This window comes from Spea bombifrons, chromosome 2, assembly GCF_027358695.1.
Source record: "Spea bombifrons isolate aSpeBom1 chromosome 2, aSpeBom1.2.pri, whole genome shotgun sequence".
Classification (NCBI taxonomy): Eukaryota; Metazoa; Chordata; class Amphibia; order Anura; family Pelobatidae; genus Spea; species Spea bombifrons.
Window position 1 is genome coordinate 54750470 of NC_071088.1, and position 24412 is coordinate 54774881.

Genomic DNA, 24412 nt, shown 5'->3' on the forward strand with positions numbered 1-24412 from the left:
AATGAGACATACACATATAAAAATGGTATATTTGGAATCTGCTGGGTGTGCTGAAAAAAACAATATATGGTTTGTATAGTTTATTCCCAAGAAATTTACTTCTAAACGCGTTTAAACGTGAGATGCACCAAAATGCCGAAAACCAGCTTAGCACCAGGGTGGGAAATGGCTTAGCAGCCAAGGGGTTAAGCTGTGATGTCACCATTGGGGGAACAATCCAGTTCCAACAAAATGTAAAAATAAGTGCCGTATCTTTCAAAAATCCTGACATGGAAAGCGTTAAAATACTAGCATTTGAAATACCCTGGGGTGTCTGGGTTTAAAACATATATGGTTTGATAGGGGAAGTGGCCGGCTTTAACGATATCTTAAATGGCAAAATGCTACTTGCACTTATTTCCCTATAATGTGCAAGAAAGTATACAAAAACATGGGGCATTTCTTAGCTCAAGTCAAGTATTAGAATCTATTTAGTAGGCTTTTCATTAGTTTTTGCAAATTAGTAAAAGAGTTTTCAAATAAGAGTCCTTTTTTTAAAACAAAAAAAACATATTTTATATTTTTTATATTAAATTTGATGATATGATAAAAATAATTGCATCTAAAGAAAGCCTGCTTGTCCTGAAAAAATGTGTTTGGGTGCACTAAATGAGAAAATTACAGCAACACCGCAAACATGTTAAAACAGCCTTTGTCCTAAAGTCTTGTCATTAAGGGGTTAAAATGACTTGAAGCACTATGTGAATTGACTCTCAGTTTTATATTTCTAATATGTTTATATAATCTGTTCTTAAAATAATTTTTAATCTGTTCTACATATAATTTATACCACAAAGGCACTCTACAAAATAGATAACCTCTGTACAGAAACAATTGAGAGGGTGCAGAGACTAGGCTATTCTTTCTTTATAGAATGAAGTAAAAAATAAGTTTAGGAAGAGTAGGGTTATTATGACCACCAACACAGTAACTGCCTCTGGTAAATACATTCTGCAAAAAGAATTAGTGAAACACAATAGAAGTGGGGTGCCTCTCAATAACACCCTTTGGATCTGGATGTGCCTTAATTCTTTTCACTTTAGGATTATATCGTGTGGTAAAATAAATGATTATGTTCCTGTCATTATACAGCCTATTGTGTAAGATTATCAATTTGTCATATAATTATAAGCATAGCAAAACTATGAGAAGTAGCCAGGCCTCTTGTGGGGAGAAATGTGCTCAGCCCCCCATGTCCATGTGACCAGTCTATGAGACCTAGTTGTCCTGAAAACATATTGCATAGATTACATTTGTTGTCCTGAAAAAATATTACATAATTTCCGTAGGTAAGCTGTTTGACTATTTAGGTATTAAAATTTACCATAATTTTAACGATATAATTAATAATAACCATATGACTCTTTTTGACTGTTTGAAAACTCAATTGGCAGAATGGCAATGATTGGAAATTTCGGCAGACTAAATATATTAAAAGCATATGTCATACCTAAACTAATTTAACTATCCCACTTCTAGTGCCCTTAAAGATCTTAAATCAATCTGACAAAATGTTTTTTTCATTTGTATGGCTAAGTAAGAAACCGAGAATCTCACGCTCCATATTAACTAAAAATATTTCTCAGGATGGACTTAATTTTCCTAACGTACAAAATGTATATAACATTTGTATGTTTGAGCATTTCTTAGCTTGGGATGTCAAATGTGGCCAAGATCTACCCTGGTACAAATACGAGAGATGGAAATGCCGCCATTTCATTTTTACTGGCTCAACCCCAAAGTTATAAGGGAATTAGAAATATCTAACCCCTTGATATTAAACATCCTGAACAATATGTTCAGCTTTAAGGAAAAATTTGGTTCTAATGATTCATGGTCACTCTACACTCCTGTAGAAATGCTACAATTACTTATTAAGGATATTGATTTACAAGCCTGGCATTCTTATGGGATTACTAAAATAGAGGATATTTGGTCTCCTTTGGAAATAAATTATTTTACAGAAGTGCAAACCAAGTTTCCGCTCCCAAGTAAGGAATATTTCTCTTATTTAAGAATTACAAGTTTTATTAAATTTAAAGCTTTGAGTCCACCAACTATTTTAGACGGATTTATAGAGAGCCATTTTAAGAAAAAAATAATTTCCAGATTTGGGAAAATGTTAGAACAGGTACTTACCCCAGAAAAGCCCAACACCATTCTGAAATGGAAAACAGAATTAGACATTTCTTACCCGGTTGAAGTTTGGCACTCTGCTTGGAATTGCCTAAGGAAAGCCATTCCTTGTATAAACCTTTTTATTTCATGTAATCATGCCTTTTAAAAATAAACCAAACCTAGATTTAGCCATTAATATATTAGCAGCAACAAAAATTTGCATTGCACGTAACTAGAAATCAGAAGTAGTTCCGAGCTGATCACAAATTTTTAACCAAATTGACTACCAATATAAAATGGAGAAGCATTTTCTTTAGAACTAATAATAACATCAAAAAATATGATACAATTTGGCTGCCTTGGCGAAATGTCTCTTCTGATTTCTTTGGCGATTCTGTTCCTGCTCCTTATCCCCCCCGATAGCCCTTAAACCCGTTTTAATCTGGGTGCTGATCAATTTGCCGTATAATGCGTGAATGCTCACAGATCATTTCTCAACACTATATAAATACTATGTTACTACTTGGAAAATATTACTGGTTTAGGTTATTATCCCTACGATGTATGGTTGCTTGGGAGGACAATGATCTTCGAGTGTATATGTGTGTGTTAGTGGAGAATGTCTTTTCTTTTGATGTGCTTTTTCACTTTGTGGAATTGGTGTTGCTGATGTTGTGGAAAAAACAAAAAGAAAACTTTAAAATAAAATATTTTAAAAAATACAATAAAGGTTTTCTGAGCAACTCAACCGAGAACAGGTAGCAACTGAGTAGCCCGGCACATTTTCTCTGCATGAGGGAACCAATAACCACAGACATTTTGATCTTCATAAGCCTTATCAGTGGGGTGCGGTTGGTCCCTCTAGGGGTATCCGGACTCTCCTTTACAAGAGATCCCAAAGAGCACAAATAGTAGGCTTGTGCATTCGGATTCTCCAAAAATGAGGGTGATTCCTGACAAAAACTAATGGCATTCTTTCCTTTGCCTGCTATAGATGAATCGTCTCTCCCACTCACATGTTTTCTGGCACAGTTACCAGTAATTACTAGATATGCCTCTTCCTTCCCTTTTCTCCCAGCGACCTTGCTTAACCAGAGACCTTAGCTCTCAGTCTTCAGAAATTGTCATCCGATTTACTCCCTCTCCTCTCTCCCATGTCAAACATGTCATGCCCTAACCTTGCTACCTCTCTCTGTAACTCCAGCCTTACTTCAACTCTTGAATAATGTACACCTTTAGTATGTTCCCTATAAGCTGGGAAACTACCCAGCCCCAACTACCAATTGCTCTTCACAATGCTCATGTTTCCAGGTTTGTGCTCTTCTTTGTACCTCTTGTCTAACCACATGTCTCCACGATCTTATACCTTCTCATCTACTTTTGTCCCTACACTAGCTCATATCTTCAACATCTCCCTCTCTACTGGATCTCCCCCTTCATCCTTCAAGCATGCTACCATACCTCCAGTCTGGAAAAAACCCTCCCTTGACTCGACATATCTGTCAAACTACATCCAATCTCTCTACTTTATCTCGCCTCCAAGCTTCTTGAAAAAAAGTTTCTTGACTCCAACTCCTTGCTTAACCCTCTTCGGTCTGGAGTATGCTCTTAACATTCTACTGAATACTAAAATTACTAATGACCTTCTTACTGCTAAATACAAGGGCCACTACTCTGTGCCAGACCCACTCTGGACCACCCTCTTCTCCAAAAAAACTCTTCATGATCTTGGTCTCTGTGACACTAGTGATGGGAAGTTCGGATCATTAAAGTGAATCGGATCATTTCGATTCGTTCACTGAAATGATCCGATTCATGATCCGGATCTTCGGATCACTCAGTGTGCCTGCACGGAGTTACTGTTTTCCAGTAACTCCGTGCAGGCACACTAACGATTGGCCCCGCCCCTTTCATTATGAATCCTCCCCCCTGCCTCCAGTGATGTCAATGAAGGCAGAGAGTCGTTCAAAGATTCGCATCTTACAGGGATCCGAATCTTACAGTGATCCGGATCACTGTAAGATCCGGATCATTGTAAGATCCGGATCATTGTAAGATCCGGATCATTGTAAGATCCGGATCTTTGAACGACTCTCTGCCTTCATTGGCATTCTAATCATTCAGAGAAAATCACCATACTGTTATAAATAATACATTAATAATCACTGCCCCCAGGATTTACATTCCCCTTTACCTGCAACTGCACCTTAAGCTAACTTTATTAAATTAATTAAATTAACCCTCACCATTAAATTAACCCTAAACACCCCATCAACCATGACTGCCCCTAAAATTAACCCTTAACACCCCATCAACCATGACTGCCCCTAAAATTAACCCTTAACACCCCATTAACCATAACTGCCCCCAAATTAATCCTAAACACCCCATTAAGCATAACTGCCCCCAAATTAACCCTAAACACCTCATTAAGCATAAATGCCCCTAAATTAACACTAAAGACCCCATTAAGCATAACTGCCCCCAAATTAACCCTAAACACCTCATTAAGCATAACTGCCCCTAAATTAACACTAAAGACCCATTAAGCATAACTACCCCCAAATTAACCCTAAACACCTCATTAAGCATAACTGCCCCTAAATTAACACTAAAGACCCCATTAAGCATAACTGCCCCCAAATTAACCCTAAACACCTCATTAAGCATAACTGCCCCTAAATTAACACTAAAGACCCCATTAAGCATAACTGCCCCTAAATTATCCCTAAACACCCCATTAAGCATAACTGCCCCTAAATTAACACTAAAGACCCCATCAACCATACCAATTTATTAGGTAATTTATCTGGAGTACATGCAATTAATTTAGGGGCAGTTATGGTTAATGGAGTATTTAGGGTTAATTTCAGGGGCCGTTATGGTTAATGGGGTCTTTAGGGTTAATTTCAGGGGCCGTTATGGTTAATGGGATCTTTACGGTTAATTTCAGGGGCAGTTATGGTTGATGGGGTATAAGGGTTAATTTTATGCTGATGACTGAGGGTTAATTTAATTAATTTAATAAAGTTAACTGTAGGTGCAGTTATAGGTAAAGGGGGGCAAACTCAGGGGAATCTAAATCCTGGGGGCAGTGTGAACATTATTAATGTATTTATTTATAAAAGTATGGTATCAGTAATATTCTCTGAATGATTCGAATCTCTGTAAGATTCGGATCCTTGTAAGATCCGGATCCCTGTAAGATTCGGATCATTCGACTCTTCGGATCATTCGAGTCATCGTTCCTGTGTGAATTAATGAGCTGTAACCTGACCCCAGAGTCTGTGTCTGAGTGCTCTGCAGATGACTCACAGCTCTAGGATCAGGTTACAGCTGCATGATTCACAGACTGAGCCGCTACAAATGAATCGTTCAGTCTAGTGAACCGATTCATCCGGATCACTAAAAAGAACCGGATCAAATGAACGATTCGTTCATGATCCGGACATCACTATGTGACACTAGAGTACTCTCTGTTGATTACATTACATTTATTTAAATAGCACCAGTAGATTCTGTAGTGCTGTTACAAACAGTGAACTAATTTAAAGTCACACACGGCAACAAACTGTTACAAAAGGAGAAGAGAGCCCTGCCCTTGGGAGCGTGCAATCTAGTTGGTAGAGGAGGGACATTAAAAAACACATTTCTTACTGTACCTTCAGGGTCTCCCTCTTCAGTAACAATTGCCCTCTTGGGTTACCCCCAAGTTCAGTTCTAGGACCCCTTCTATTCTCACTTTACACTACCTCACTTAGCAAACTCATCTCAACCTTTGCCTTTCGATACTACCTAGATCTACATATCCTCTCCTGATCTCTCTCCCTCTGTCTTAGCTTGTGTAACTAACTTCCTCACCTGTCTCTAACTGGATGTTTGCACATTTCCTAAAACCCAATTTCTCCAAAACCAAACTTCTTATCTTCTCTTTATTGTTGACATTCCCTCAACAGTTTCCTTCAATGTCAATGGTGCGATCATCTGCTTTTCCCTTACACTGGTTGTCTTGATGTCACCCTTCACATAGACCCATATACAGCCTGCCTCAAAAAACTACTGTCTCCGTTTTAAAAACATTGCCTGTATCCGTCCCATCCTAACACAAGCTGCCCCTAAGGCTCTTGTCTATGCTGTCGCCATCTCCCGCCTTGACTGTTGTAACCTTGTCTCAGCTGGTCTCCCTCACTCATGTCCTTAGCTGCTGCCAGACGTATCCTCCTCAGCGATCGCTTTACGTATCCCTCTCCCCTCTGTTGGTCTCTTCACGCTGCCTATGTGCTTCAGGATTCATTTCAAGACCTTGACTCTAGCTTTCGAAGTTCTTAATACTGATTCCCCTACTTACATCTCCTCACTTATCTCCAATTACACTCCTAACCTGTCTCTCTGCTCATCTTACCATCTCGGTTTGTCCTCTCCTCTGATTTTTAGTTCTCATGCACACCTGCAAGATTTCTCAAGGGCTGCCCCTATCCTCTGAGAAACCACGTTTCTCGCTCTTCACACAAGCTAAAAAGATACAGGGGGAATTTGTTTTTTTTTAAATAAAAAATAATGGTGCCAATAAAAAATAAGTGATGCCGTTGTGACATCGCTGACATTAATAACATGTTCAAGAGGTCCCTAAGAGGACCCCTAACCATAAATAAAAATTACAAAAAATAAATGATAAGAAAGAGAGAATAATTGAAAGAAAAAAAAAAAACCCTTACATCCCATTGCCCTAGCAAAACATCTAAAATGTATAACCCCCTGCCGTTCACAACCCTCAAACCCGTTAAAAAAAATACTACCCTTTAGGGTACTATATCTAGGGGATGGATATGGCCCTCTAGAAGAAAAAAAAACAAACTAAGGATGTGGGGTTTTTCACAGCAAAACAATTTTGGCTGGGTTTCCGTGCCGTAACACATACCCTGCGCAAACAAATCTAAGCAACACAGAAGTGTTGGTGAAAAAAAGCACAGGAAATAATTTCAGTTTGGTGGCCAAATAGCTGCATGAAGAGTGCCCAAGAACACCTGATAGGATAGTACGGGTTGTCTGCTTTACAGAAATATATACGTTTGTGGGTATTTTTGGTTTATTTGTTTAAAATTAGAGTTGCAATCCCATCATACCTAATGTAAAAATTCTACTACGGCTTTGTAAAAAATAATGTACACCTTTAGTATGTTCCCTATAAGCTGGGAAATTCTATATAAATGAGGTATTTCTGAGATCAGCACACCTGAATTGATAAATTTGAAGGGGATTTTCCATCACTTTTACCTAATTTACCTAGCTTTCGCTAGTTTTTACTAAATTTCTCATCCTAAATTTTCAGCTAATTATCTAACTATGGTGTCAAAAGAAAGCCCTTCATGGCCAGCAGCAGAGGTTGTCTAGGCGCATCGCGCAGACTCTCATCGGCTGCCCCCACTAGACACCAAGGAGTCTGGGGAGGGGGCAGAGTGGCATACCTGGGGGTATTAAGCATATCAGGGAGGCAGAGTGGCATATCAGGGGGGCACAGTGGCATATAGGGGGTATAAGGCATATCAGAGGGCACTATGGCATAAAGGGTGGTATAAGGCATATCTGGGTGCACAGTGGCATAGCAGGGGGTATAAGGCATATCTGGGGAGGGCGGAGTGGCATATTTGGGAGGCAGTGTGGTAAGCCTGGGCTCAGATGTGCATAACTGGGGGGAAGGTTGGGAAATAAACAAGAAATGCATTTATCTCAAAGTTTGTTCATTAAATTATTTTGAATAAACTAAAAATTTCCATTTTTTTTTTTAATCCGATTAATCGAAAAAATAATCCGCAAACTAATAGATTATGAAAATAATCGTAATTTGCAGCCCAAATTTGGATCTTAGTCTTGTAGTCAGACCTCCTATTTGAGGTCTGATTATAAAATGGGTATTTTTCAGGGCATTTGTTCAGAAAAAAACTCTCTTATATTCGAGCAGATACGGTATTTTAGCTTCTACTCTTTTGGGAAGGCTTTCCACAAGGTTTTTATAGTGTTTCTGTGGAAATGTTTGCCCATTTATCCAGTAGAGCATTTGTGAGGTCAGGCACTGATGTTGGCCATGAAGACCTGGCTCGTAATCTCCATTCCAGTTAATACCAAAGGTGTTCCATGGAATGAGGTCAGGGCTCTGTGCAAGCCAGTCAAGCTCTTCTACACCAAACTCATCAAACCATGTCTTCATGGACCTTGCTTTATGCATTGGTGCAGTGAAAAACATAATGTGAAACATGAACACCCCCCCCCCAGAAATGCTTTATGCCCCCTAGAAGTGCCACTCTGCCGCCCTGATATGCCACTCTGCTTTCTATAAGTGCAACCCCCCGACCCCGACTTACCAATGCTCCCCCAGACTCCCTGGTGTCTATGGTCTGTGCTATGCGCACAGACAACCTCCGCTTCTGGCACTTCTGCCGGGACTTCTATGGTAGAGCACCAGAAGGTTATGTAAGTGTGTGCAGCGGAGGTTGTCTACGTGCATCGCACAGACGTCCGCGGCTGCCGGAGAGGAGGATCCAGGTTCCATACAGCGCTGCTGGGGATCTGAATCCTAACCCTGCTGCTTACCCGCAGCAGGGCTAAAGGGAAAAAAATAATTGGGCGTTATGAACTGCGCATCCCTGCGCTAAACCCACTTTAAAGACCTAAAGTGGGGGGAAAAAGTGTGGCCTATATTCAGGCCGATACAGTGTGTGTGTATATATCTTTATATATCCGTATTGCACTGGAAAAAAGGAAAGAAACAAAATTGAAACAAAATCACTACTACAATGCAGTGTAATATGTAAGCTGGACGTATGTAACTGTCAATACAGACAACTATTTGCGTGGTATTACTGTAATCAGGAGATGTTGGTGAAATTGGTCATTGTTTAGCAGTTGTACCTGTAGAAGATTTTTTTATATATAATAGAATACCTTCCAAAATTCCATAGGCATCATAGGAGTTGTAGTCCGCAACTAACATCTGTAACATGATCTGCTGGCTCAGCCAGACATACTGCTTTCATGATGCTGGCTGAGCATCATGGGAAGTATAGTCAACAGTAAAGCTGCAGATCTTAGCTATGAACTAAAATTCCCACCGTGATGCGGGCTGATTATCATTGGAAGACCACAGCAGATATTTTTTTTCAGTCCCTCCCAGGATTAATCCACCTGAGAGGAGACTCATCTGCTCTCTGGTGAGCACCCTCCTGGGCTGGCAGTAGTGTGGAGGGACCTGCTCCCCTCCATTCTGTCTTGCACTCCTCATCAGGGCAGGAGGTGGTAGTCAGTTACAGACAGGCTCTGTGACAGTGGCACCCAAACACACACCAGGACAGACTCTGCCACACCAACACCCACATCCGGATGGGCTAAGCTACAACAATAATTTTTTTTTAAAAAAATTATTTTCCACACTGCTTTGTCTATTAACCCAGGGCTCGACAAATCCCAGGCGCCAGGTCGCCATGGCGACTCAGAAATTTGGCGCCTAGGAGTTTGTCAGCCTCTTACATTCACAAAAAAATGCCCCCGTGTCACCACGCGGGGGCGCTGCTGTTGCTGTCTGCCCAGGAGTCTGGGCAGACAGCACAGCCACTCCGAGCCCGCCCCCAAGCCTGTGATCACTCCCACGGAGTGATCCTGTAGGCTGAAACCGCGATTGCAGAGAAACCTGCAATAGCGTTTTCAGCTGCCACAGGCAGCTTCAGGAAAGGGGGTTCAGTGTTGATTGGGTCCCCACACAAGTGTGGTTACCTGACACAACATCCCCCTGCTGCCTGATCGCTCCATGAGAGCGACAGGGCAGCGTTAACCCCTTCAATGCCGCGATCGCGGCATTTAGGGGTTAATTCCCATTTTTCAAGGGGCTCTGCTGCTGGTGGTCTGCCTGGAAGTCCAGGCAGACCAGCAACAGCAAAAACGAGCCCCCACAAGCCCTTTGATGACTCCTGTAGGCATGGAAGCCTACAGCAGTCATCAGAGACTCCCCCCTGCAATGGCTGCTCTATAGACCAGCAATTGCTTCCCAGCTGCCAGAGGCAGCTTCAGTGACAGGGGGAGAGGGTTCTTTGGTCTCCACATGAGTGTGGAGAGCAGCCCCAACACCCCCCTGCTGCCTGATCGCTCCATGAGAGCCACAGGGCAGCGTTAACCCCTTCAATTCCACAATTGTTTATAACACATTCGTGGCATTGCAGGGGTTAATATTTGTCCCCACAAGCTTGTGGGGACTAAATATCAATCAATGCTGTGCTCCAATGGAACATCAGCATTGAAAGTGTTAAAAAAATATATATATATCAAAAAAAAATATTTAAAAAAAAAAAACCCAAAAAAACAGCACTGACCTGAAAGTCCAGGGTGCTTCCAGGTCAAACGCTGTGAGTTTAGTAAGTGGGCTGATGATGATCAGATCACTCCTGACCAACTGTTAGTTTAAAAAAAAATCCTGGCTCCTAACTTTTTTAGCTGGCGCCTAGATTCACAACAAATTTGTCAAGCCCTGTATTAACCCTTTTGTATTTATGCCCCCAGCCAGCCCCACCCTTTAGTATTGATTCATGTAATGGCCCCAGTTCCCATCCTTGTGCATTGATGTGGGATGTATTGTTGACTAATTGGCTACCTTCCATGAGTCTATACATCCCGAATGCTGCAGGGCAGCATTTTATCTAAGCTTGTTCAGCAAAATGTAAAAGGTATATATGTCCTGGAAAATATGCCCGATGTGGTCACCCTAATGCCCCCCTTTAGTATCCATTTATGTGACGCCTCCCTTTAGTATCATGTCAGCCTTGGCACCCAAATTGCATCCGCAGGACCTGCCCAACACTCACATTGAAAGCAAAGGACTTGCCATCTTTGCCCCCAAATAGCCTCCATTTGGCATCCTAGCCTCAAACAGCCTCCCTGTGCCTTGCCCCCAATTACACATCCATGCTATCACACACATATTAATTCATTTACTCATTCACAAATATTCATTCAGGCATACTCATGTTGTTTTTTTCGGTCCAATTTTGGTGTGTTAACCACACTTTTAATAAAAGTTAGTGACACACCAAAATTGGACAGAAAAATTCAATAACAATATTAACCCCTTCAACCCCCTATAGACGTACCGGGATGTCCAAAAAACGCCTATTAAGAAACCCCTATGGACGTCCCGGTACGTCCAGCCCTTCTTGCAGCGTCAGGGACACATCCCTGCTGCTACACGGGAGATCAGGCTGCCGTTTGACAGCCTGGACTCCCCACTGACAGCAGAAGCCAGCATCGCCGGCTTTCTGCTGTCCGATCTGCTGTAACAGTTTCCGGCATGAAAGCCGGAAAGCTGTTACATTTCAAACTGCCCGATCACAGGGGATATCCTGTCCTCCGATGAGGCACAGACGCTGCGATCTCTATGCACGTCTGTGAGGACCTGCATAGAGATCACAGTGTGATCGGTGCAGGGGGATCGCGGGGAGGGGAGTGAGAAACCATGTCTCTCACTCTCCCTCCCGTCCTGAAACAGAAAAGCAGCAAAGAATGTTTTTAATTCATAAAAAAAATAATAGTAAAAAAATCATTAAAATAATAATATAAATAATACAAAAAAATTATAATGTGAGCTGTGATGTCATTGTGACATCACTGGCATTTTCAGGAGGTCCCTAAGAGGACCTTTAACCATTTTTGTGTAAAAATAAAAAATATTAAACATTTTTTAACATAAAATAATAATAAAAAAATAATTATAAAACCTTACATCCCATTGCCCTAGCATAACATCTAGCCAGTATAACCCTCCTGCCCCCGTTCACAACCCCCAAACCCGTTAAGCCATAGGCACAAAAATTATACAAAGAATGTATACCTTATAGTATGCTCCCTGGTGCTGGGAAAGTATGGAAAATCTATATAAATTAGGTATTTCTGAAATCAGGACACCTGAATTGATAAACTTGGAGGGGATTTTCCATCACTTTACCTAATTTTGTGAGGATTCAGAGGGAAAATGTAAAGAAAAACATTTTTTTTTCTAATTTTCTCTAATTTTTACTAAATTTCTCATTCTAAGTTTGCAGCCAATCATCCAACTATGGTATCAAAAGAAAGCTCTATCTCTCCTTGAAAAAACGATATATAGTTTACATGGGTACACTATTCACAGGAAAAGAGAATCATCTCTGAACCGACATGCAAAAATGGCAAAATTGCTCCGAGGTACCAAAAACACCTGGGATTGAAGGTTACAATGGGTTCCCCCCCCTGTAGTGCGGGTGCCATCTGGGCAGACAGGGCTGCGCTGGCTGACTAAGAGCCCCAGCCAAGTTACAAGATTGTCTCTTTGAAGGCGGGAGCTGCAGCCACATTCAAACAGGTTACAAATAAATATAATAATAACAGTGAAGATCAGACATGGTTCTTTACATTACTCCCCTCTTGTGTAAACGTCCGGAGACACAGCCAGATCCCTAACGCTTGGGGATGACCGGGCCTCTACTGTCCCTAGACCTGCACCTTTACCTGTTTCTCTTACAGATGAAACCAGCAGAGTATGGACCCGTCCCACACGTCTAGACCCTGCTGGGATACCCGATCACTCAGATGAGGGAGCTGTAACAGTTTCCGGCACGAATGCCGCCAAACTGTTACAGTTGGAAATGCCCGATGATGCGATCGTGCTTTCCCTTCCGGGTCAAGTCACTACTGACATGACCTGGAAGTTCATAGGAGTACAGGGTATCCCTGCAGGGTCTGTCTAGACCCTGCTGGGCTACCCGATCGCGCCGATGAGGGACCTGTAAGAGTTACCAGCACGAATGACGGTAAACTGTTACAGATCTATGCCCGGTTTGGAGTGGGCTCTTGTTGTTTGGGTGGGGGAATGTGGAGCTGACACGGGACAAGCCCGCAGTCAGGGTAACCATGGGAGGGTTCCATCAGGTTGGGAGGGAGTCGAGTCTGGGCTGAGGGCCCAGAGGGGAAAGGAAGCCCTGGAGAAAGGTCTCTCATGCCTGCAGAGGAGACTAAAGAGGGCTGCCCACTGGAGAGGCTTCTGGGCTGGCCTCTCACCCATTGACTACGAGCCAGGCCCAGGAGCCTGGGTGACTGGGTGCCCCAGAGGCCGCACGCCCGCTCTCCCTATTGTGTTGGATTGCAAAGTCTGTAGTTTCATCAATGTTTTTCTTTCTGAACTATGGAATTGTACTTTATCATAAAGCTACATTATTTTTGTTTAGGTTGTTACTGCTTGACATGAAAAAAAATATTGTTTAAAAAAAAAAATGTAAGATGTATTCTTTATTAAATTCCAATAAAAAATAAACCTTAATCTCTGCCAAGCTTGGAGCAAATAGGGCTTTACAGTACAGAGTATACTTTGTCTCCTCATTATCTCTCCCCTATATATCCCTTCATTATTCTCACCTCTTGCTGTACTGGAATCAGATCTCTGCACTTGGCTTTGCCACTTTGACACTTGTGCCATAGGTTTACCATCTGTGGTTTAACCCCTTAAATTTATAGCTCCAGGTATACATCACTATCAAACGCCCCAATATGTGTTCAGCAACATCTCCCGAGTACAGTGATACCACCCATGCATGGATTTGTCTGGTGTTTGGGGGCTAGAAGGCCACATTTGGGAAGTGTGCCCCCCCCCATTTTGGTCAGTCTGTGCCTATGCCCTATCTTTGAGCCTGGCCAATCCAATTTACCCCATCAAACCATTCATTTTGTTTAAATAAGACACCCCTTCAGTATTTGAAATGCTTTTAACATATAGCCTGGAAGAAAGACGTGGCAGGGGGATATGACAGAAACATTTAAATACTTCAAGGGAATCAACAAGATGAAGGAAGAGAGTCTATTTAAAAGGAGAAATATTACCACAACAAGAGGACATAGTCATAAGCTAGAGGGGCAAAGGTTTAAAGGTTACATCAGGAAATATTACTTTACGGAAAGGGTAATGGTCGCATGTAATAGCCCTCCAGCAGAAGTGGTAGATGTTAATACAGTTAAGACATTTAAGCAAGCATGGGATAGGCATAAGGCCAAGCTAGATATAGGCTAAGGCCAGGTACTCAGAAGTTGGGCAGACTGGATGGCCTACTGGTTCTTATCTGCCGTCACTTTCTATGTTTTACATTAACTCTTTCCATTGACTTCCATTGACTTGCATGGTTGAATACAGTACCTTTATTCAACCTGCAAGTGGAGTCAGAGTTCTCTAGAGCAAACTTTTCCAACGTTGTCATTTTTTTTAAAGGATGCGCTCTCCTGAACGGTCACAGTGCGCCCCCTGCGGTGAGTGTTCGGTGTCACTGAATGCCTCTTGATCTTTTGAAACGGATGTTGACACCCCGGGGAGGGGCCAGATATGGCTCCTGATGCCGATCTCGATGTTGCTGAATGCCACAACATCGAGGCATTACAGCAACACCGTTTAAGCGAAGAAAGTGGCATGTCATAGGTCGTTAAGTGACCATTTTTGCGTGATGTGTAACGTAAAGCAGCAAGCTGTAACTGCAGGTCTATCATTGAGTATCTAACAGACAAAAACAGTATATAAGTGAAAAAAATTACCAACCAATATTTAATCTTTCCAATAGTGGCAAAACTGCAGCACATTCCAATATCCAATTCAAAGATTCAATACTAAACATAATATTTTTTGCAGAAGTGCCCGGCTGTGTTTACTATTAAGAATAAACAAAATCACCCCTTATAAAAGCAAGGAGAGTAAAGTATTAGAGCTCCATAAATGAGTGTTCCAAAAATATAAAAAGACCTACTTTACAGTGCCAACTATGGTTACCTCATGAAACAGCATAAATCAGGGAACGGTTATCTGTTTGTTATTGCTTGTCCATGCTTTTTAAGTATTTATTTGGTATAATGAATATTCTTAGTAGGCCATGTGTTTAATTCCCTCTGTTGTCCATATAGGTTGCTGTGTGAGACCTTCTTGTGAACATGGATCGATGCAAACACGTTGGACGCCTGCGCCTGGCCCAAAACCACTCTATCCTTAACCCACAGAAATGGAGGTGTGTGGACTGTGACACACAAGAGTCTGTTTGGGCATGTCTTAAGTGTTCTCACGTTGCTTGTGGACGATATATTGAGGAGCACACCCTTCGCCACTTCCAGGAAAGCAACCATCCTCTAGTAATGGAGGTGCATGAGCTCTATGTTTTTTGCTATCTGTGCCAGGATTATGTATTAAATGACAACCCTGAGGGAGACTTAAAGCTTCTGAGGGGTGCCCTCTCTGCTGTGTGCAGCCAAAAACAGGAAGCCACTAGCCGGAGAAGCTTGAGGTCACAGGCCACAGCAGGGTATAGGAGTGGAATTCACAGGTGTTCGCAGGGGAATTCGATGATGGTCACAGCACTACGGCACAGACGCCAGGCTTTGTTGGCCAAGGCATTGCACTTTTGGTTTGAGAGGAGCTCAAAAGGGCAAATAAAGCTGGAGGAGAAGAGACATCGGGCTGAAATAGAGAGACGAAAAGAAGAGGCCAGGCTAAAGAGACAGGAGGTAAAAAGGCGTCTCCTTGAAGAACTTGCAAATACACCACCCAGGAAAAGTCCCCGCTTGCTCTCACACGCGAACAGGGAACGCTTTATTCCCCGTAAATTCAGAAACATGACAACCAGTAGCCCCACTTCTAAGCGAGAGGCACGCAGATGCTTCAATCAACTGTATTCTATAAAGCCAACTATGACCCCAGGAGTGACCGGGCTTAGAAATCTGGGAAATACATGCTATATGAACTCTATCTTGCAAGTGTTGAGTCATCTTCAGAAATTTAGGGAGTGCTTCCTCACCCTTGACACCTGCGAGAAAGAGGAGCTATTGGCAAAAACTAGCACCAATGGCAAGAACTGTGTGGGATGGCATGATGGTAGAGGAGGACACCTCCCCATGGGACCAAAATCAAATGGGGAGTCGTCCATAAAAAAAAGTCTTGAATTGATCCAAGACAAGGAACCCAGTACCAAGGAACTGTCCCTATGCCATGAGTTACACACCCTTTTCCGGGTGATGTGGTCAGGAAAATGGGCACTGGTTTCACCATTTGCCATGCTGCACTCTGTTTGGAGTCTGATCCCAGCTTTCCGGGGTTATGATCAGCAAGATGCCCAGGAGTTTCTTTGCGAACTGTTAGACAAGGTGCAGCAAGAACTAGAGTCAGAAGGCAGCGAACGTAGGATACTTATCCCTATATCTCAGAGGAAGCTCACTAAACAGGTGCTGAAGGTAGTGAATACAATATTCCATGGACAGCTTCTTAGCCAGGTGAGAAGCCACTTTGACACTTCTGTAGGTTAATACACTTTACAGTTTTCACTGCTAGAAACATGTCGCTGTATGGGAATGGGAAGAATTTGGTCATACTTTTAGACATTTTGCTTAAATTAGAAGTTCTGTTAACTAAGAAATACATATGATATATGTGGTTTATGTGGATGGGTTTATATTGTTTTCTCTCCACTAGGTCACCTGTCTTACGTGCAGCTATAAGTCAGACACAATAGAACCCTTCTGGGACCTGTCTTTAGAGTTCCCTGAACGCTACCACAATCTAGATAAGGGGATAGCTCCTCTTATAACTACTGAATGCACACTTACAGAAATGCTGGCCAAGTTTACAGAGACAGAGGCACTGGAAGGAAGAATCTATGCTTGTGATCAATGTAACAGTAAGTTTAAGGATAGATTGTGTTGGGTGTATACACCCACTAATGTTGGATCTATTTGATGCATTTTTTTTATTCACCTTTACCATCTGGTATCTGGGCATACTGATTTTACCTGCTACTAGATAAACTGTTATCTTCTCCTTAACCCTCTTACATATGGTCAGGACATAATAGATCTCGTTGTATGCACACTGTGGCATATTGTGGTCTAGGGCAGCAAGTCTGTAGTGGTGACAGCCACTGTGCCATGTTACTGGAGGCAGACTACCCTATTGGGTAATTAGGTTTTCACTTATTGCTCTTCTCAATGGATGGCTTTGTGCTACACAGTGCAAATTTGGGTGGTAGTGTAAGAAATTATGACCCTCTTACAGGGTTATTCTTTTAGGGAATGCGTGACGAATAAAGCACAAATACAAGTGTATAGAAAAATGGATATTTATATTTAATTAGGTCACTGTTACAGATTGTAAAACATGTAACATACACAAAACATTTGATAATAATACAAAACAAAAGGGATACTTAAGCACATTCTTGGGAAACCTGTCTCAGCTCACAGGCTTCTCCGAACGTCATCTTGCGCAGCTTCATTCTGAGTCTCCTGACCCAGCACTTTTGTTCACTGCGCTCTCTTTTCTTAATCTTCTGACTATTGCAGCCCCAAACGTGTCATTCCAGAATTCCTTGTTCCTCCCAGAAAGTGGTTCACCCGACCCCTCTTTACATTGTAAATCCAGATATCTCACCTTACAGAAACCCAAATCTGCCCAAAAACATTATGCAAAAAATGTAATATCACATTTTAAAGGCACCCTTCATTTCTTACAGTAGGATTATATCCGGTATTCATAAGCAATGTATCTTTATGAAGTGTCTCCTCATTGTTCTAAAATATAAGCATTCCCTTTTTTTAATTCTGTTTTCTTCAAGCAAGTACAGGATTCTTATTGACCCTTATCTATGGCACTTGTTTCCTTAAAAAATGCTGTAACCTGAAATAAAACACTTTTAAGCAGTCTATTCAGGGGTCACGTGCACACAAAATTCATTTTTCCTTTATCAAAAAGTTAGTAGTTTTGTATGACCCCAACAGCATTCAAGGGCCAAACACCAAGTGAAATGGAATCTTTCTGTTGTAGGCAGGAGGCGAAAGTCATCTCAGAAACCATTAGTGCTGAGTGAAGCAAAGAAACAACTTGTGATCTTTAGACTACCTCAGGTCTTGCGGCTACATCTGAAGCGCTTCAGGTAAACATAATGATTAATCTATTAGTCTACATACTTAGAAATCAACAGTGATCAAGACATACAATAGCAGTTTTTGCTATAAGGCAAAAGGTCAGCCTAATGACCCTGACAACCTTTTAGGAGAATGCATATTAAAGTACATCAATCAGTATCAATTTAAACTTCCTCACTGGGGTCTAAACAGACTGCTAAACGCTGCATGTAGGGTCGTGCTGGACCTGACTGGAAGCAACATTTGGCTGGGAGTGGGGGAAAGGGCAAATGCGTTTGGGGGGTATTCTCCAAAATTAGATATTATTACCATTACAAAAGCTGTTGTCTAAGATACGGAGTCGAAAGAAAAAATGTCGGTGCGCTAAGCTAGTCACAGGCTCAAATAATACAAATGTATAATACGAGCCTACCAAACAGGTGTAAGCATGCTGCAAGGAACACTGTATTGGCTGTACAATGTATACAAGAAACAAAACTGCGCAGACAGTTTTGTTTCTAAGATACGGAGTCGGTTTATATATATTGTAACGGAACGAGGTCGACTGGGCGGTCCCTGCTTGTTGTTTGATTCCTCTTAGCGACAGGTGGCTAAAAGTGGGTTGCCTCTTTGGTTCTCTGAAGAAAGTTTCCTGCAAACCAAGTCACCAAAAATGACACGGCATGCCAGTCGGTATGCAGAACACAAACACACTTTGTTGGGGAAAACCAGTACTTTTGTGGTCAGCAAAACAATGTTATCTATGGAAAAACCTAGAAACTGAATTGCTTTTCGCTACATCCAGCCAACTGGCTTCAGATACTTGGTGACAAATCAGTTTAAACTCACAGTGAAGAACAATAACCAATATACATTGACCATTTAGATTAGGACAACAAATATCTACATAATCAGAAGATAGGTGACTAGAGAGAAGCCTAAATTTTAAATGTGATGACCAGGTAGTAGGGAAAAAGAATACTGTGAAAAGTGATACAACGTACTGTTCATAACACGAACAAACCATACTATAACAGGATTGAGTCCTGTTAAATGAATATTGATGTTTTGTATGTCCCTCATCAATATAATGCACTTAATTTGATGAAACCATGTTTTGTGAGCCCTGAATTTACACTTTAATATACAGATGGTCTGGACGGAACCACAGAGAGAAGATTGGAGTCCATGTTTTATTTGACCAGGTGCTAAACATGGAGCCATACTGTAAAGGTGTGCTGCCATCATCGGACACAGGGTCCTACCTTTATGACCTCTCTGCAGTAGTGATGCATCATGGTAAAGGCTTTGGCTCAGGGCACTACACTGCATTCTGTTATAACACAGAGGGAGGTAAGCAAGCCTTCAAGCTTAGTAGCGCATTCAAAAAGTTTAAATTTGATTTTGCCAGCAGTTGTATGGATCAGTATGCACACTCGACACCTTTTTTCACAACATGAATGCACTGCACAATATTTTAACTTTACCATGTATCACCATATACAGATGAATTGTTTTCTAATAGCTACTGTAATAGTTAAAGATACATCATGTAAATTAAAAAGACCCAGCATGTTTAGAATATCCCTACAATGTACCTCTACTTGTATTTGTTCTATTATAGTCCTAAGTAATGCTATAATCTTAACTGACAGTTCTTTTTTCTTTTCTAATGTTGTAACAGCGCAAACTTTGTAATGCCCAGCTAGTATTCTGAAATTGATTGAGCTATGGCAATATGGAAGGTTATGTTCCACAACAGATGGCAATCTATATGTTGGCCACACATTATGGTGGTGCATGATTGTGTATGTGACAGGATGAGTTGTGGTTATTGCCACAAATAATGTTTGTAAGCTATTTCCATAACACTGAAGCACAACCATTCTGACTCATGTGAATAACTCAAAACCACACAAGTGTCTGCGCACAAAAATAAGTGAATAAATTATATATGCAACACAAAGTATCCAAAAGGCTCATATATAAAAGAAAGGGGAAAAAAATGATGGCGTAGTATATCAAAGTAGGTCTAAAAAAAAAAATAAAAAAATAAAAAACTTTATTGAAGAAAATCGGACCCTTAAAATTTAAACGGCGTAAATATGCCCATATCTAGAGTATGATGATCTCCTTAGGAGTTTCTTTATCCCACACAGGTACTTGTAGATAAAGAAGGTAGGCAGAAGAGGGTAGTAGATAAAAACGGTAATTTTAATGTATAAAAGAAAGAGAGTGGAAGAACATCAGAGAAAAATCAGAAACCGATACGATAAACATAGTGTTTACTTTTTAACCCATCACAACCAAGACCCAAAAGATTGGTGCTATTGGAGGAGTTTGAAGTGGATCAGAGGACTAAGATGGCGTCTCTTTGTGGTAGCGCTGCTACGAAGTTTGAAGCCTGGACTCTGTAACAAATCTGAAACGAAGGACAAGTATGCCTTTCTTTCATACATTAAAATTACTGTTTTTATCTACTCCCCTCCTCTGCCTACCTTCTTTATTTACAAGTACCAGTTTGGGATCATCATACTCCATAATTTTAAGGGTCCGATCTGCTTCATAGCGTTTTTTTTTTTTTTTTTTTTTGAGACCTACACTATTTTTTTCCATTTATTTTATATATGAGCCTTTAGGATACTTTGTGTGGGAATATATAATTTATTTACTTATTATTTGGGTGCGCAGACACTTGTGTGGTTTTGATGATATTTAATTTGGAACATTTTGGGGAGTTTGTTCCTGTGTCTTTGCAGCACCACCTAACTAGAAGGTGTAGTATTTATATTTAATTAGAATATTGAAGATATAAAACCTTTAACACCCAATTACATGTCAAAGTAAATATAAATCAAAGGAAATAATTCCCTGTAATAACACTGCCGCTGCCCAACAAAAACACTCCTCTCAGTGTTCAAAAATGTACAAAACAGCAATCAGGGCGCATGTGTATATGGGAACAAAAGAAAAAAGGTATATGATAGTGTGATATTGTTAATATAAACCAAATATGTGAAAAATATTTAGATGCACTCACAAACAATGTCAGTCTCATACTACGATTGTGGATCGATATTGCGGATTACTTTACCTTTATTCTCCTGAGGAAGCCCAGTATATCAGGGCGAAACGCGTTGAGATATAGAAGAAAATAACCTGCGTTTTTCCAGATCGGAGATTACCTTTCCGGACCTCGGACTCTAAGTTTAAATATATATATTTGAACTCAACCATCTTGTAAGTGCATTTCTACTTGCTTATACACAGCACAGAAAGTTACTGCACCATGTGGTTGTCTTCTGTTTTATATCTATAGAATTTTAAAGAATAAAGAACAGATTTTACTTTCTGAAGAGCCTCTTGTACTGACATTGTTTGTGAGTGCATCTAAATATTTTTCACATATTTGGTTTATATTAACAATATCACACTATCATATACCTTTTTTCTTTTGTTCCCATATACACATGCGCCCCGATTAGAATATTGCGCTTCACTTTGTTGTATCATGTGAATATCTGTTTGTAATAGTACAGTACACTCCATATAGTCCATGATGTAACAATACAAAATGTACAGTTTAAACAATTGACATAAAAGACCTATCCAAAATAGTTTTAAAATCAGCTTTTTTTGGACCATAGTGTGCCCATGGTATGGAAACTATTTGCTTTATATGAAAAAAAAAAATTGTGTGCTGACATAAAGTAAATTACTAGACAACTGACAAAAAATATATAAAACATATATATGGCATATAGGGGGGATTAAAGGGCATATCATGGGACAGAGTGGCATTAAGGGGTTATAAAGCATTTCTGGAGGCAGATCGGTATATAGGGGGTTAAAAGGAATTTCTGGAGGAGTGGCATATATCGTGGGGCACTCTGCCTCCAGAAAAGCCTTATGCCTCCCCCATATAACACTCCCCCCCCAACTAACCAGTGCTTCTGACTCCCTGGTGTCTAGTGGGGGCAGTGGGTGGAGCCCGGCGTTAGTTCCGCCAGGGCTTCTATGATTGAGCACCGGAAGGTCATGCGACGCCGGTGCTCCGTCATAGAAGGCCCAGTGGAAGTGCCAGCAGTAGTGGGGGTTGTCTGTGTCCATCGAGCAGACGTTCGCCAGCTGCCAGAGAAGAGAATTCCCTGCAGTGCTGCAGGGAATTCTCCTCTCTGGCAGCCGGGGAAGGCATGGGAGATACGTGTAGACAGCTGAGGTTACCAGAGAGGGGGATCCAGGTCCCTTGCAGAGATGCGGGGGATCTGGATCCTAGTCTCATAGCCAGTCCTCTATTTGAGGTCTGATTATAAGACGAGGGGGTCATAAAATCGAGAAAATACGGTAATTTAGTGATTAGAATTTAGAAGTTTTTCTGTCGATTTACCAATAAAATTATTTATAAAAATGACTGTAAATGTATAACTGTGTATACATAAATATGTATGTAAAAAAGTGCGTGTGAATATATACACTGCTCAAAATAATAAAGGGAACACTTAAACAACACAATGTAACTCGAAGTCAATCACACATCTGTGAAATCACACTGTCCACTTAGGAAGCAACACTGATGGACAATCAATTTCACATGCTGTTGTGCAAATGGAACAGACAACAGGTGGAAATTATAGGCAATTAGCAAGACACCCCCAATAAAGGAGTGGTTCTGCAGGTGGTGACCACAGACCACTTCTCAGTTCCTATGCTTCCTGGCTGATGTTTTGGTCACTTTTGAATGGTGGCGGTGCTTTCACTCTAGTGGTAGCATGAGACGGAGTCTACAACCCACACAAGTGGCTCAGGTAGTGCAGCTCATCCAGGATGGCACATCAATGCGAGCTGTGGCAAGAAAGTTTGTTGTGTCTGTCAGCGTAGTGTCCAGAGCATGGAGGTGCTACCAGGAGACAGGCCAGTGCATCAGGAGATGTGGAGGAGGACGTAGGAGGACAACAACCCAGCAGCAGGACTGCTACCTCCGCCTTTGTGGAAGGAGGAGCACTGCCAGAGCCCTGCAAAATGACCTCCAGCAGACCACAAATGTGCATGTGTCCACTCAAACGGTCAGAAACAGACTCCATGAGGGTGGTATGATGGCCCGATGTCCACAGGTGGGGGTTGGGCTTACAGCCCAACACCGTGCAGGACGTTTGACATTTGCCAGAGAACACCAGGATTGGCATATTCGCCACTGGTGCCCTGTGCTCTTCACAGATGAAAGCAGGTTCACACTGAGCACATGTGACAGACGTGACAGAGTCTGGAGACTCGTGGAGAATGTTCTGCTGCCTGCAACATCCTTCAGCATGACCGGTTTGGCGGTGGCTCAGTAATGGTGTGGGGTGGCATTTCTTTGGGGGGCCGCACAGCCCTCCATGTACTTGCCAGAGGTAGCCTGATTGCCATTAGGTACCGAGATGAGATCCTCAGACTCCTTGTGAGACCATATGCTGGTGCAGTTGGCCCTGGGTTCCTCCTAATGCAAGACAATGCTAGACCTCATGTGGTTGGAGTGTGTCAGCAGTTCCTGCAAGAGGAAGGCATTGATGCTATAGACTGGCCCGTCCGTTCCCCAGACCTGAATCCGATTGAGCACATCTGGGACATTTCGCTCCATCCACCAACGCCACGTCGCACCACAGATTGTCCAGGAGTTGGTGGATGCTTTAGTCCTGGTCTGGGAGGACATCCCTTAGGAGACCATCCACAACCTCATCAGGAGCATGCCCAGGCGTTGTAGGGAGGTCATATGGGCACGTGGAGGCCACACACACACTACTGAGTCTCATTGTGACTTGTTTTAAGGACATTACATCAAATTGGATCAGCCTGTAGTGTGGTTTTCCATTTTGATTTTGAGTGTGACTCCATATCTAGACCTCCATGGGTTGATAAATTTGATTTCCATTGAGAATTTTTGTGGGATTTTGTTGTCAGCACATTCAACTATGTAAAGACGGAAGTATGTCATACGATTAGTTCATTAATTCAGATCTAGGATGTGTAATCTTAGTGTTCCCTTTATTATTTTGAGCAGTGTGTGTGTGTGTGTGTGTGTGTGTGTGTGTGTGTATATATATATATATATATATATGTCCATTGCACACCATTCCAAATCTTCCAAATCTGGTGCTAGTAACCAGCAGTTTCCATACAAAACACTCTCAAAGGATGGTCAGCACTCCAGGTCTTCAAGTTAACAACTTGAAGACCTATAATAATAATAATTTAAAAAAATAATAGTGAGCTAAGTGATGTCATCGTGAAGATAGGCGGATAGCTGACTGGGAGAGATATATGCTCTGTGAAGTAATTTGAGTGTGGT

General features: G+C 41.6%; 1 protein-coding gene across 1 annotated transcript in view; it reads left to right on the forward strand.

Moving 5' to 3' along the window:
* The first annotated feature begins 15023 nt into the window (after positions 1-15023).
* The window catches only part of USP49 (ubiquitin specific peptidase 49), a 49269-nt gene continuing 39880 nt past the window's right edge, over positions 15024-24412 (forward strand). The window contains exons 1-4 of the mRNA XM_053454262.1: positions 15024-16461; positions 16661-16865; positions 18008-18116; positions 19238-19440. Of these exons, the coding sequence (XP_053310237.1) occupies positions 15133-16461; positions 16661-16865; positions 18008-18116; positions 19238-19440 (1846 nt within the window). The 5' untranslated portion in view covers positions 15024-15132. The remainder of the gene's footprint in view (positions 16462-16660; positions 16866-18007; positions 18117-19237; positions 19441-24412) is intronic.